The 15,570-nt window shown below is 44.8% G+C and overlaps 1 protein-coding gene across 1 annotated transcript in view; it reads right to left on the reverse strand.

The window, feature by feature from the left end:
• Window positions 1–732: 732 nt before the first annotated feature.
• The window catches only part of CDK15 (cyclin dependent kinase 15), a 41,947-nt gene continuing 27,109 nt past the window's right edge, over window positions 733–15,570 (reverse strand). Inside the window, exons 11-12 of the mRNA XM_056861218.1 lie at window positions 11,959–12,098; window positions 733–849 (exon numbers count right to left, since the gene is read on the reverse strand). Coding sequence (XP_056717196.1) covers window positions 740–849; window positions 11,959–12,098 — 250 coding nt within the window. The 3' untranslated portion in view covers window positions 733–739. The remainder of the gene's footprint in view (window positions 850–11,958; window positions 12,099–15,570) is intronic.

A 15,570-nucleotide genomic window follows, 5' to 3' on the forward strand; every position in this document is an offset into this window, starting at 1 on the left:
CTAGTATACTACAAGACGCCTCATTATACTAGAAGGGCTTGTATGTATTTTCTACCTTGCATTATGATATTATTATATTGTTAGGATGTGTACTAGACTACAATTCTATGTCTGACCGCCGAGGAAGACCTTTTTGAGGCCTAAACGCGTTTGGTCCTTATTGGGTCCTACTTTGCTCATTGTAAGATTTTACATCGAATGTGTGTGAGTTTCATGTATTTATTGACTGTGAAAGATTCACCTATGTTACAGGCCTTATGTTTTTAACTTTACTGTGCAGCTATTTCTGGGCAACAATTTGTGCCGCAAGTAATGCTCTTGCTTTCTGTTTGAGTAAAGTTCTACCCAGGCCAAAGGCCTCCCACGACCCCATTCTGCCAAGAACCCTTTCGCCAGCAAGGAAGTTCCACAGTTGCTTATTCACCTTCCCCATCAGTTTCTGGAGCCCTGGGAGAAGAACAGGGAGGGTGAATCCAAGACTTTGAAAACACCTGGCCTGCTGCCTTTTGCCAGGTATCAGTGCTGGCTATCAACCCTCTGAAGATTTTAAGATGCTGTCATTCAACACAGGGGCCAGACCTGCTTCCAGAAACGGAATAAAGAAATTGGCACTGGAACTCTTCAGTTCGAGTCCAGACACCCTAGAATGCTGCAAGTTTGAGCCATTGTTTTATTCACGGATAATAACTAGTGTTCATTTCATTCTCTGCCCGAAAAAGAAGTAATTTGTTTGTCCTTTTCACCAAAACTTGCTAGAGCTGATTGGGTGACAATCCTTCTGGTACGGAGCAAACAGGTCACATGTTTCTGGCTTCAGCTTCACACCAGGAACCGCAAACACAGATTGTGCTATGGGAACAAACAAACAAACCCAAAGGTATCGTTAGCAACATGGGAAGGCTACACTGGTTGAAAACGTATCGTTAGCAACATAGAAAGGCTACTACGCTGGATGAAACCTAGGCAGTGACTAACATCAAATGTTTCAGAAGGAAAGTCTTTGGTGTAATGAGTAATTACATCTGAGGACCATAACATCTCTAAGATTCTTCATTTGTGTGCCCTGCCCTAGATTGATTGGAAAGGAAAGCGTACACATTTGCTATGTTGCTCCAGTAGCAAGGATACTGGATTACTAGTGAAGGTTTGTGGCAAATGCATCTGTAGTTGTCCCAAATCCCCATAATTTAACCAGTAGACTTATAAGAAGTGCCCCAAAGTGGAAGCCTGAATACCTCATGAATCTGCTGTTTTTGCACATGGGGGGTGGCATGTGAGACTTTTAAAAGTGATGGTGTCAGTCGCTCGCTATGATCCCCGGAGGGAAGAGAGTTGTTGAACTGCTTCACCTGGTTCCTTTTCCAATTGTTTATCAAACTGAACTACCAAGGTATTTGGCCTTTATTTTCTTTTATGGGTTACATGAACACATAAAGCTGCCTTATACGGAATCAGACCCTTGGTCCATCAAAGTATTGTCTACTCAGACTGGCAGCGGCGCTCCAGGGTCTCAGGCAGAGAAAGGTCTTTCACATCACCTACTTGCCTAGTCCCTTTAACTGGAGATGCTGGGGATTGAACCTGGGACCTTCTGCGTGCCAAGCAGAGGATCTACCCCTGAGCCATGGTCCCTCCCCTATGTTGATCTTCCTATGCTGATGGCTCTTCTGGCAATGGCGTGCTGGTGCCCTTCCTGAGGATAAAAGCTTCCAGGTCAGACCCAGCCCTTTGCTTGGGGAAACAGTTTACTGAGGCTCAGTGCTCAAGCACTTCCTTTAGGGAAGGGCTGTGGCTCAGTGGTAGAGCATCTGCTTGGCATGCAGAAGGCCCCAGGTTCAATCCCCGGCATCTCCAGTTAAAGGGACCAGGCGAGTAGGTGATGTGAAAGACCTCTGCCTGAGACCCTGGAGAGCTGCTACCGGTCTGAGTAGACAATGCTGACTTTGATGGACCAAGAGTCTGATTCAGTATAAGGCAGCTTCATGTGTTCATGTGTTCTTGAGAAGAGGCTTCTTGGCCTTGGTCCCTGTCCTGCTTGGCTGCATCCTCATGCTGTTTCTAGGGTTGCCAACTGCAGGTCTTGAAATTCCTGGAGATTGGGGGATAGAGCCTGTGGAGGGTAGTGTGGGGGACAGGAGGGACTCAGCAGGGTATAACACCATAGAATCCATCCTCCAAAGCAGACATTTTCTCCAGGGGACCTAGGATTGCCTACTTCCAGGTACTAGCTGGAGGTCTCCTGCTATTACAACTGAGCTCCAGCTGATAGAGACCAGTTTGCCTGGAGAAAATGGCTACTTTGGCAATTGGACTATGGAATTGAAGTCCCTCCCCTCCCCAAACCCCGCCCTCCTCAGGCGCTGTCACAGATATCTCCAGGTATTTCCCAACCTGGAGCTGGCAACCCTAAGGGAAACTGATTTATGTCATTAGTTGTAGTTCCAGGGAAATCCCCAAGTCCCACCTGGAAGTTGGCAACCAGAGTTGCTTCATACTTCTCCGGGTTGTCAACTGAGCTGTGATCCTGGCAACTCATGACCCCAGCTGTGGTTTTCTTTCAACTTGCCACTTTCATGGAATCCTGGCTATCCTGTGCCATTTCCTACAGGCTATTCTTCCCTGGTTCACCAGATACATCCGGTTGGCAGATGCTATTCCCCCCGCCCCCGGGGGGGATTCTGGTTCTGCAGAGGTGTTTTGAGAGGTTAAATAACACTGGGGGTTACCACACTTTGTATTCCCAGCAATGTATTAAGAATTTGAAAATACTGTAAAAAACATTGCTTTAAAAGGGTTTTTGGATACTACGGCTTATAAATGGTTGGAAGACTTCTTCACAGCTAAAGGGGCCAAACAAAGTGCGAATAATATTTTTTATAACGTTTTCAAACTCTTAATACATCGGTGGGAATACATAGAAAGTGCGAACAGTATTATTTTATAACATTTTCAAACTCTTAATACATTGCTGGGAATACAAGTGCGGTAACAGCCACTGTCAAATACTTCCTGTAACATGCAAAGCAATTGCAGAAAGAAGAAGACAAAGAGTTGGTTTTTATATGCCAACTTTCTCTACCACTTAAGGAAGAATCAAACTGGCTTACAATCACCTTCCCTTCCCCTCCCCACAACAGACACCCTGTGAGATAGGTGGGGCTGAGAGAGTTTAGACTAGCCCAAAGTCACCCAACTTGCTTCGTGTGTAGGAGTGGGGAAATAAATCCAGTTCACCAGATTAGCTTCCACCGCTCATGTGGAGGAGTGGGGAATTGAACCTGGTTCTCCAGATCAGAGACCACTGCTCCAAAGAGGATTCTGATTGCAGCAATCCTATATATATGCTGCTCACATTGAGCCAACTGTCATAATTCTTTGTCTACTTTGGTCTTATATCAGTATTTTCCTAGTCTCATAATATAACGTAGTTCAAAAACTTCCATTCACAAGTTTCCTTTCTCCATTACTTTGGTGTCTCTCTCTCTGTGTGTGTGTGTGTGCAGAATGTGGAAAAGAGAAGGAAAAGTTAGGATTTTCTGACACTGGCTCCTGTCCTTGTAGAATTCTTATCTAGAAATTCTCTTTTCAAAATGCCAAGAGCCCTAGAAAAAAAAATAATTTGGCATAACAGTAGTGGGAATGCAGCCTGCTAATCAAAAGGATTCAAATCTTTCTATGTGCTGCCAAGCTCTCTTCTTCCTACTCAGCGGAGGGCAGGGAGGGGGGTAGACAAAAAGACAGAACCAAGGCCTGGAAGGGGCTCTTCTTCTTCTTCGGCAATCTTAACAAATGCAAAAGCTTCCACTCCACTGACTCCTCATTAACTTACCGAATCTGACAGGCTAATTATCGCAGCTGCTTTGCGCTCCGAATAAATAAATATGAAAGTGGATGTTTAAAGAAAACGAGAAGGGGAAAAATGCCGTCATCCAGACAGTCAACAGAGAGAGTGAGAGAGAGAGTTTGTTTAAAAAATTCATATTCATACACATTTAGAGCATTTGGGGGGAAAGATAATGAGATAGTTGTCTTTCAGCCTAATTGAGTCCCTTCATTTGCGGATGCCTGCCTGTCACCCCTCTCCAGCTTTAAACTGTGCAACTTTTGTGTTCCCCGCTAAATCTGCTCACTGCATCTCTATTTTCGGCTTCTCTGCAGATGGGCAGACTGTGGCGGGGCTCCCATCTAGCAGCTACATGGTCTGTGTGCCCCCAGAATCCCTGTGGGAGGGGCCGTGGCTCAGTGGCAGAGCATCTGCTTGGCATGCAGAAGGCCCCAGGTTCAATCCCCGGCATCTCCAGTTAAAGGGACTAGGCAAGTAGGTGATGTGAAAGACCTCCGCCTGAGACCCTGGAGAGCTGCTGCCGGTCTGAGTAGACAATACTGACTTTGATGGACCAAGGGGCTGATGGTCTAAGAGCAATACAATAAGGGGTCTAGACTCTGTTAAGAGGCTAAACTCCTAGCAGAGACACTCCAGGTGGAAAGGTCACAGCTGAGACACCAGAATAACCCCCTTCAGGGATCAATGGCCGCATCAGCAGAAGATAACAGACAGTTCCAATTGTGATAGGGTTGCCAACCTGATCTCCAGGTGATAGAAATCAGTTCCCCTGGAGAAAATGTTCACTTTGGCAATTGGACTCTATGGCATTGAAGTCCCTCCCTCCTCAAACCCCGCCTTCCTCAGACTCCACCCCAAATCTCCTGGTATTTCCCACCCAGAGCTGGCAATCCTAAATGGTGATAGGGGTGGAGGACTCCTTGAAGGGTAGCTACTGGGCAGCAGCAGTAGTGTAAGGTGACACTGGCGGAGGATCTTTTGTAGACAACGGCAGTGCCACTTCAGCTAATCCTAGTTAGTACTGGTTAGTACATTCATAGTGCCAAATACAACCTAAGCAACATTCCTGAAGAGTGTAAAGACCATGTAAAGAACAGATTTGCATTACTAAGTTCAAGTGAATGTGAACCAGAAGAACTATGGGTTGAAACCAAAGATATTATCAAAGAAGAATGTGCAAAAACTATTCCTGTAGCCAAAAGAAGTGAAAAGCCTCGATTCATGACTGAGAAAACTCTTTAAATTGCTAAAGATAGACGAGAAGCAAAAGTAAATGCGACAGAAACAGAATCAAAAGTCTAAATGCAGTGTTCCAGTGTCTCACACGTAGAGACAAAGAGAACTATTATAATAACCAGTGTGAAGAAATAGAACAGCATAAAAGGAAGAACAAAAGATCTGTTCCACAAGATCCAAGAAATCAAAGGGAAATTTTTAAAGCACAGTTAGGCATGCTGAAAGATTGACATGGAAATACATAAACTGAACAGGACAAAATAAAGAAAAGATGGGAACAATACACTGAAGAACTATTGGTGGAAGGACATCAACAATTTGAGATATGCAGATGACACCATAATTGTATGCAGTTAAGTGCCATCATGTCGCTTCCGACTCATGGCGACCCCATGAATCAATGTCCTCCAAAATGTCCTGTCATTAACAGCCTTACACAACATTACTGGCAGAAAACAGTGAAGTCTTGAAACGATTACTAACTAAGGTTAAAACAGAAAGTGCCAAAGCAGGATTACAGCTGAATATCATGAAGACAAAAGCAATGATTACAGTGGAATTACATAATTTAAGACTGACGATGAAGAAATAGAAATTGTTCAAGATTTTCTATTCCTTGGCTCCATCATCAACCAAAAGGGAGACTGCAGCCAAGAAATCAGAAGGAGATTGAGACTGGGAAGTGCAGCCATGGAGGAGCTAGAAAAGATTCTTAAGTGTAAGGAGGTGACCAAGACTGGGACCTGGGTAACCCAGGTTCAAATACCCACTCACGCCATGGAAGCTTGCTGGATGACCTTGGGGCAGTCACATACTCTCAGCCCTGACCCTGGCTAGTATTTGGATGGGAGACCTCCAAAGAATACCAGGGTCATGACACGGAGGCAGACAATGGCAAACCACTTCCGAACATCTCTTGCCTTAAAAACCCTACGAGGTGGCCATACGTTAGCTGTGACTTGACGGCAACAACAACAAAAAAGCATGAGTGTGAAAGTTGGACAATGAAGAAAACTGACAGGAAGAAAGCTGATTCCTTTGAAATGTGGTGTTGGAAAAGAGTTTTACGGATACTGTAGACTGCCAAAAAGACAAATCAGTGGGTCCTAGATCAAATCAAGCCTGAACTTTCCCTAGAAGCTAAAATGACTAAACTGAGGCTATTGTACTATGGTCACACTATGAAAAGACGAGAGTCACCAGAAAAGACAATAACCTTAGTAAAAGCTGAAGGCAGCAGGAAAAGAGGAAGACCCAACATGAGATGGATCAACTCAATAAACGAAGCCACGGCTCTCGGTTTGCAAGAACAGAGCAAGGCTGTTAATGACAGGACATTTTGGAGGACATTGATTCACAAGGTCGCCATAAGTCAGAAATGACTTGACAGCACAAGACACACACATAGTTCGTGTCCATGACTGGCTATAAACGTACCAGGACTTTCATTCATAGGGTCGCCATGAGTTGGAAGCGACTTGACGGCACTTAACACACACACAAAACATGAAAACCCCAGTTCAATTACCTTTCTCCCATGAATTAACCTGTTGGTTTTAGGCAAGCCCCCTCCCTGTATTATTACTGGCATAATAATGATTTATTATTATTTATTTACGGATTTATTATGAGGATTATTTAAGAAAGCATCTGTGAAACAGCTTTTAAACAACTGTATAAATACTAAATGGTATTAAGTATTCCTAGTGAGATAGAAGCAGAACATATCTTTATGACCTGTCTTTTCGCTTGAGTATTTTGGTTCATCAGAATTTCTCCGTTGTCCACACTTAAGGAGAAGGAATTTCAAATGCTGTTATGGTAGGATTTTCCTCTCCCAGAAAAACAAACACATTTTGAGTCTGCTCCACATGTGAAGCCTACTTAGAAGTCAATCCTATTTTATTCAGTGAGGTTTACTCCCAGGAAAGTTTTCTTAGGACTGCAGCTGTAACTACAAATCACCTTAAGCTTCTCTTTGTGATACTCTTTGACATGTGAAGGTGGATAATACACGCCATGTAACAAGAAAAGAAGTCACATGTGCATGCTAGCCAATGTAGTCTTTACATTCCCATTAAGCATAAACAGATCCAAACTTCACATGTGAAAATGCCCAAAGACAACATTTCACTCCAGCCAGGGCCTTATAGAAGGCAGATCAAAGTAAAACCAAGGCTATGTGGAATTGCATTATGGACCCCAAGGGAGGGACCTCGGGGCCATGCAAAATTTTTTTTTAAGCTTTCTCACTGGTTCCAAGCGGTAATCAATCATCAGGCCAAGTGAAAAGGCAGACAGCACTGATGTTATTATGCTTAAGAGGCGGAGGAAGGCACATGTTTACACAAGGACATGAAGAAAAGTAAGTGAGGTGGTCAGAAAGGAATGTTTGCTTCTTCTATGAAGAGCCTGTGGCCCCTTAGAGTAGACTGTCTTAAAGTTGGGCTGACTATGTAGATCTTGACCGCTACACAGCCTGAGACCTTTCAGATCATTTATGACCTGATCCTCTGAACTGAAGATGCCAGGGATTGAACCTGGGACCATCTGCATGCCAAGCCAGCGTGGTGTAGTGGTTAAGAGCGGTGGACTCTAATCAGGAGAACCGGGTTGGTTTCCCCACTCCTCCACATGAAGCCTGCTGGGTGACCTTGGGCTAGTCACAGTTCTCTCAGAACTCTCTCAGCCTCACCTACCTGGGGAGGGGAAGGGAAGGTGATTTTAAGCCGGTTTGGTTCTCCTTAAAAGGTAGAGAAAATCAGCATATAAAAACCAACTCTTCTCCTTCTCCTCTTCCTCCTCCTCCTCCTCTACCACCACAGCCCCAGGCCAATCTTCATAGTGAATAAGGGCAAGAGTCCAGTCATTCTAGCTGTATCTGAAGAAGCGAGCTGTGGCTCACGAAAGCTCATACCCTACCAGAAAATATATTTTTGTTAGTCTTTAAGGGGCTACTGGACTCTTGCCCTTTTTGACTACTGCAAACAGACTAACACGGCTACCCACTGTGAATTATCTTCATAGTGAATGTAATATGTAGGGTAAGACTCGTACAAGTTGAGCATCAGGTATAAGTTGCTGTTTCATAGCCAATCACCATTCCAAAATAATGAAGTTTTAATTAGGGGGGAGGGATGGCCAAATACTGTGAAAGAAGTTAGAAGCTTTTACAGCATTAACAGAGTTGAGAGTACCTCGGATAGTTTCTTCCTGAGTGATTTTTAAGCGAGAGAAATCAACAGTTGTAGCTTACAGCCACAATTTACTGTTTCACCCAGACTACTTGAGGAGAAAATCATATTCTTGCTGTCTGACTCCAATGAGTATATTTCTCATAGAACATCATTGTTTGCTCTGGCAGCAAGGAAAATAAGAGCTAAGATAGTTAGCTCTAGAGCAGAATCCCACAAATGATGTTGTTTTTGGTGCTTCGTATCCATGTTAACCCTACTAGATTTTATTTTCTTGTACATGTCTTTTTTAAATATTGTATTACTTTGTGGACGATGTTTTGTGAAGGCCTATGGACACATACAAATAAATTTCTCTCTCTCTCTCTCTCTCTCTCTCTACTTGAGGAAAGCTCACATCAAAGTCAGACTCTCCAATGAACAGACCATTTGAGGTCAGCTTGAATTCTGACAGGATAGGGAATCAGTTCCTCATCTGTATACACTTAACGTAGCTGTAAAAATGGCTTTCTTTCAACTGTTTTAGTCCAGAAGAGGGGCCCCTGCTTTGATTCACCATTGCTGCTGCAAATGCAGGCTCCAGAACTCCAGAAAAGGAAAGTTGATCGCCAGCATCCTCCCCATCAAGGTTGGATCCCCATCTTCTGAGGTACCATGGCACCCAGAATTCTAAACTTATACAATTAAATCAACTCAGATGACCCTGGAAACCAGAGGCCCTGCATGATTCAAAAGTCGAGTCAGATATGCTGGGAATTATTTTGAAATTGCCACATTTTGGGGGGGGGTAAAGCTTAATGAGTCATTCATGAATAAGAGCTTGCTGAAGCGGTGGAACGGTGGAGTCTGATCTGGAGAACCGGGTTTGATTCCCCGCTCCTCCACATGAGCGGCGGACTCTAATCTGGTGAACTGGATTTGTTTCCCCACTCCTCCACACGAAACCAGCTGGGTGGCCTTGGGCTAGTCACAGCTCTCTCAGCCTCACCTACCTCACAGGGTGTCTGTTGTGGGGAAGAGAAGGGAAGGTGATTGTAAGCCAGTTTGATCCTACCTTAAGTGGTAGATAAAGTCAGCATATAAAAACCAACTCTTCTTCTTCTTCTTGAATCAGAAATCGTAACCATTTCTGCCTAAAAGGCAGGAGGTTGGCTGTCATGCAAACCCAACGTCCCTTCTAGTTCACGAGGCCCCACTGGTTGCAGTGGGGTGAAATATCAGATGTCATTTGTGGGAGGGGGGAATCCCAGAGTGCTAATATTCCAACCCAGGGGGACCGGGAATAAATTCCTCAGATGGAAATGATCCCTCTCGTCCCGCAGAGTGACACGGTGTTATGCCAATCTGGTGTCTCCTTCCCTCTCTCCCTTCCCTCCCTTTCTCCTTCAGCCTCTCTGCTCTCTGTACCTGTTTTATTTTTCCACTCTCTCTCTCTCCCTTCCCTGCCTTTTGGCAAGGCCACTTTCATCTCCTCCTTCGGGGATTGGAGATGTCACCGCAGGAAGTGCTTCTCTGCCTCTCTGGCAGCGGCAGAGCCCCGCAGCTTTGACAAACCTCGTTTAATTGGGAGGAAGTCGGGAGGGTTTGAAAGAACTGAAACCATCCAGGAAACTCCTTTTATCAGGCATAATTTAAACTCTGCATGGGGAAAAAAACCCCTATATGTATAAAGAAAAGTCAACTTCCCTCCTGCTGCGAGTCCTTCCCTCCTCGGCTCCCTCCCCATCCCCCGGCTCTGGCAAGATTCCATCATTTCGATTTTCTAAAAAGTGTCAAAGTTGATCCTGTGCGCTGTGGATGGCTGGGCAGAAAGGGAATGTAGATTTTGCAGTCTTTCTCTTCCCTCATGCGCCATGAGCACCCATGGACAATCGATCCTGACACGACAGTGTGTTTAGAGCTTCGGCTCTGCCCCTGGTCGAGTAATGGCGGTCCAGTCTGAACCACAAAAGGCAGAACTTTTCCCTTACATAACATAAAAACATAAGAAAGGTCCTGCTGGATCAGACCGAGGCCCATCATGTCCAGCTGTCTGTTCACACAGTGGCCAACCAGGTGCCTCCGGGAAGCCCACAAACAAGACGGCTGCAGCAGCATTATCTTGCCTGTGTTCCACAGCACCTAATATAATAGGCATGCTCCTCTGGTCCTGGAGAGAATAGGCAATCCTGGAGGTTGGCAACCTTACTCTGCATGAACCTCTGTGCCAACTATTTATTTGTTTATTTGATTCATTTCTACCCTCCCAAAGCAGCTTACGTCATTCTCCTCTCATTCTTTTTATCCTCGCAACAACCCTGCGAGGTAGGTTAGGCTGAAAGAGTGGGACTGGCCAGAGGTTACCCAGCGAGCTCCCATGGCACGAGTGGGGATTCGAAACCTGAGTCTTCCAGATACTAGTTCAACACTCTTAACCACCACTACCCATTAGGCAGCTCCTGCTTACTATGCTACCTTCTAAAAGTGTTCATTCCCCCGTGGCCCTTTGCTGTCGCGGCCCCCCTGCCTTGTAGAACGACATCTTGGAAGGAGTTTTTATTATGCGTAGTGTAGTGAAAGCTAGATTAGTCTCCTCCTTCCTGACCTAATACCATAGATATTTTTGCTCAGAGATTTTTTTGCACCTAAGCAGAGTATAAAGGAATGCGTTCTTGTACGGAGACTATACGATGTGCCCGTCTGCACATTTGAATAGGCTGTTATTTTTACAGTAGATTACTAAGCTAGTGATGAGATCATTTGACCCCCGCCCATCTGTATAGCAGCTAAAATGCTACAAGGATGGGAAATGATCAAGTAGCCAGAGTCTGTAGCTTATAAGAGCTTTTTTGTGTGTTTAAAGTGTTTTCTTTAGAATGTTTTAACCAAAAAAAAAAAAAAAAACACAACCTTACAGGAAGTTGTTGGCATTGTAATTTTATACATATGCTTTGGGTGTGTCCAGTAATTCGGTTTTTCTGGGAAGAGGTTATTACTCATAATTTTGTATTAGAATGTTCATTAAGTTTTGAGGATGTTTATGTACTTTTAAATGATCTGCCCATCTCTTGGAGGCTAACCAATGGTCAATGAAAATGGACCATCTGTGCCCTTACTACAGCTTGTATTATGACATTGGAAAGATAAAAGCCTACCTCCACTAAATCAATGAATTGGTACCTTAGAACTCTATAAATATATGAACTAGGGTTGCTAGGTCCCTCTTCGCCACTGGCGGGAAGTTTTTGGGGCAGAGCCTGAGGAGGGTGGGGTTTGGGGAGGGAAGGGACCTCAATGACATAGAGTCCAATGGCCAAAGCAGCCATTTTCTCCAGGTGAACTGATCTATATTGGCTGGAGAGCAGCTGTAATAGCAGGAGATCTCCAGCTAGTACCTGGAGGTTGGCAACCCTAATATGAACTCATGGTACACAGACAATTGCGTATGGACTTATGTCTAGATATTAGGAAACTTTTTATAGAAACTTATGTGTAGATCTGCCACCACTGTTATATTTTTGTCTCTAGGCACGTCTTTTCCCCCCTTTCTTTTTAAAACTCTACTCAGTTGCTGGATCTTATGTTTTTTTCCCTTGTCCCCTCCCCCCAATTTTAAACAAACAAACAAACAAAACAAAACAAAACAACTTGCAGGAAGTAGGTTGAGATACCATTGCAGTTAAAATGGAAAAAGGTACTTCATACCATCAGAAAGCTGGTATAGCTGAGAGGGCAAAGGACGGAAGAAGTGATGAACTAGGGCCTCTTGTGCAGAGATCCTCTCCCGTGGACAAATTTTTAACATTCTTGCTACCAAATCTTCAATTTCAGGTTCCCTTTCCAGCCTAGAATACAAGAGAAATAATCAACACTGGAGCAAGAGCTTTGAGCCACAGACAAATAGAGAAATACACACACACATACACCATGCAAAATAGTGAATTTCTGTTCAGAATGGGATGGGTTTGGAAATTCTTTATTTGGGAATTGGTTCAAACCAGTTTCCGGCACTTCTACTTCCCATCTTTAGAGGATTCTGAGGAGAGGAAGAAATGCAAAGCTTCTTGAACAAATTCTCTATTTTCATTTGGCCTTACTGTAGACCCCGATGTTAGCACGCCTAGGATGCAGATATTGCAATTTTTTTAGCTGTATGTATCCATGTATTAGGGTTGCTAAGTCCCTCTTCGCCACCAGCCGGAGGTTTTTGGGGTGGAGCCTGAGGAGGGCAGGGTTTGGGGAGGGACTTCAATGCCATAAAGTCGAATGGCCAAAGCGACCATTTTCTCTAAGGGAACTGATCTCTATCGGCTGAAGATCAGCTGTAATAGCAAGAGATCTCCAGCCGATACCTGGAGGTTGTAGTAGTTGTAAAAAAGACTCACTATACTGTTAACATCAATATTGTAAGAAAAAATTTAAGTTGTACTGTTTTTTTCTTACGATACCTGGAGGTTGGCAACCCTACTATGTATGTACGCACACACGCGTGTGTGTGTGTATTTCTCCCAAAAGAAAGTTGTGTTGCTCAAACAACTGTTTGAAACCCCTTGCAGTTAAAACTGCCTTAAAAAAAAACTTGGTGATTATTTGAATGCATTGGATTGAACAGCTAGATTTCTACGTGCTACACAAGGGCAGGTTCTACTAAATTAGAATCATAAGCCATTTATGCATGGGAGGTTTTGCCTTGGATTTGCTGCTCTGTAGATGCACATTTTCCCCATCCAAGTTATCAAAACTCAACAATAAGCCCCCATGCAGGGTTTTGAGAATTCGGATGGGGAAAATGTGCATATACAGAGCGGCAAATCCAAGGCAAATCCTCCCATGCATAAATGGCCATAGAGTTGGAAGGGACCACCAAGGTCATTCTAGACCAACCCCCTGCACAATGCAGGAAATTCACAACCACCTCCCCCCCACACCTCCAGCGGCCCCTACTCCAGGCCCAGAATATGGCCAAGATGCCCTCCCTCTCATCATCTGCCTAAGGACATAGAATCACCACTGCTGACAGACGGCCATCTAACCTCTTCTTAAAAACCTCCAGGGAAGGAGAGCTTACCACCTCCTGAGGAAGCCTGTTCCACTGAGTATGAGTCCAGGGTGGGGGGAGGGACACGTCCACAACAGGGCCAAACTACCAAAAAAGACTACAGTGAGGAGTTAAAACTTGGTGCCCTAACCTGGATGACTAGCCTGATTTTGTCAGATCTCAGAAGCTAAGCAGGGTCGGCCCCAGCTAGTACTTGGATGGGAGACCAGCAAGGAATACCAAGGCTATGCAGAAAGTGGCAATGGCAAACCACCTCTGAATGTCTCCTGCCTTGAAAACCCTACAGGAGTTGGCACAAGTTGGCTGCGACTTGACAGCACTTTACACACACACACACACACACACACACACACACACACACACACACACACACGATAAAGCTCTAAACTCAAGCTATTTTCCAACTGTAAGTTTCTATTGACAGCTACTGACTCAGAGCTAAGCTTGTTTAAGATTTCTGGCAGCTGATGACTGGATGATTTGATAGGTTTCAAATCTTCCCATGAAATGGATTTCGTAATAAGTTATGTTTTTGACTCCGGATCTCATTCGAACTGCCTGCAGGCCGCGCCGTGGCCTTCTATCACAATTAACTACGCCATCGAAATGCGCAATTCTATTGTTTGTTAAGGCTGTTTTTTAGCCTATTGTTTTATTGTGATTTTGAGGTTTTATTGTATATTTATTATTATGTGAGTCGCCCTGAGCCCAGCTTCTGCTGGGGAGGGCAGGCTATACGAATGACGAAACAAACAAACAAATAACCATCATTGTAAGCTGCCTTGAGTCCAGCTTTGGAGAAAGGTGGGTTAAAGATGTCTTAAAATACAAGTATTGTGTTCTTTACAGTAGATTTTGTAACGCTAGACTCCATATCTGAGACCTCTAGTGAGTTGGAATACAAAGATAGGAAAACACTCTCCAAAGGAGCCCAAGTACAGGCAGAAAATCATGCCATGGGTCCCTAGCAGTAGAAACATCATTTTATCTATAGCTAGGGGTGCCTGCTCCGGGTTGGGAAATACCTGGAGATTTTGGGGGCAGAGCCTGAGGAGGGCAGGGTTTGGGGAGGGACTTCAATGCCATAGAGTCCAATTGCCAAAGCAGCCATTTTCTCCAGGGGAACTGATCTCTGTCAGCTGGAGATCAGTGGTAATAGCAGGAGATCTCCAGCTAGTATCTGGAGGTTGGCAACACTACCTCTGAGAGAAAGAGAACTCATGTGTTTCTCAATGGTGCTGCCAAACTGACAGAAAACTGGGAAGGTCGGTTTAGGAGCACTCAAATTAGCGGGAAGTCGTCCCAGGTTGGTTTTTTTAAGGAGAGTTTTGGGAGTCATTTGGCGAAAGCTCTTACCCATGTCAACGTGGCTGCTCGCCAAACTGCCTCACCAGAAAAATCAGTTCATGCTGACTTCATTTTATCATTACCATATTTTAATGTGCGTTTGTTTTGTTTTGTTTTTTAAAAAAACCTTCATCGCTTCCCGAGTTCCACGGGGTTGAAACGCCAAAAACATGTTTTGAAAGCATCGTTTCTATGAATGGGGCATAGTTTGTTGTTCCTGCTGCACCCTTGAGGTCGGCCATTGATGTACAACAGCTTTCATGTCCACAAATGTGTGCGCCGCCCGCATCCCCTCCCCTCCCTCAACAATGTCTGGCAAACAAGAACCCAATGCCAAGTGTCCGGCTTCTGGGAAATTGGGAGGGGGGCCCAAGCAAGCAAGCAAACAAACCACCGCTCTTGAGTTTTATAGCTTTTAATCGGCTTGTTTGTTCCAAGTGTCGGGTGGCCCATTAGAACCCGGCCTGCTGTGTTTCTGCTCACACCCACCCCCGGCGCATTTCCCTTCCTGGCGACATCACCCTGCCGGGATCTGCTCCCGTTCGTTCTCCATCTCCGAGGCCAACACGCGTAAAGCTGGGCTTGGAGTGGAGAACGAATAAATCCCACCAGTTCCTTCTTTAGAGGAGGTGGGAAGGGAGAAAAGGTGACAGGACCCACTCGCATGCAGAGGACGCTGACAGCATCCTAACTCCTAACGTCACTGCAATGTGATGTACACCTGAGCTAATGCGCTGGGAATCCAGGTGTGGCAAACCGAGACCTGTCACTCAGCGTTAGTAAAGCTGTAACCACATTGGGACAGGAAAAGAATAAGAAAGGTCAGAGATGGCGTTGTCAACCTCCAGGTGGTAGCTGGAGACCTCCCGCTATTACAACTGATCTCCAGCTGATAGAAATTAGTTCCCCTG

The sequence above is a fragment of the Euleptes europaea genome, chromosome 15 (genome assembly GCF_029931775.1).
Source record: "Euleptes europaea isolate rEulEur1 chromosome 15, rEulEur1.hap1, whole genome shotgun sequence".
Taxonomy (NCBI): Eukaryota; Metazoa; Chordata; class Lepidosauria; order Squamata; family Sphaerodactylidae; genus Euleptes; species Euleptes europaea.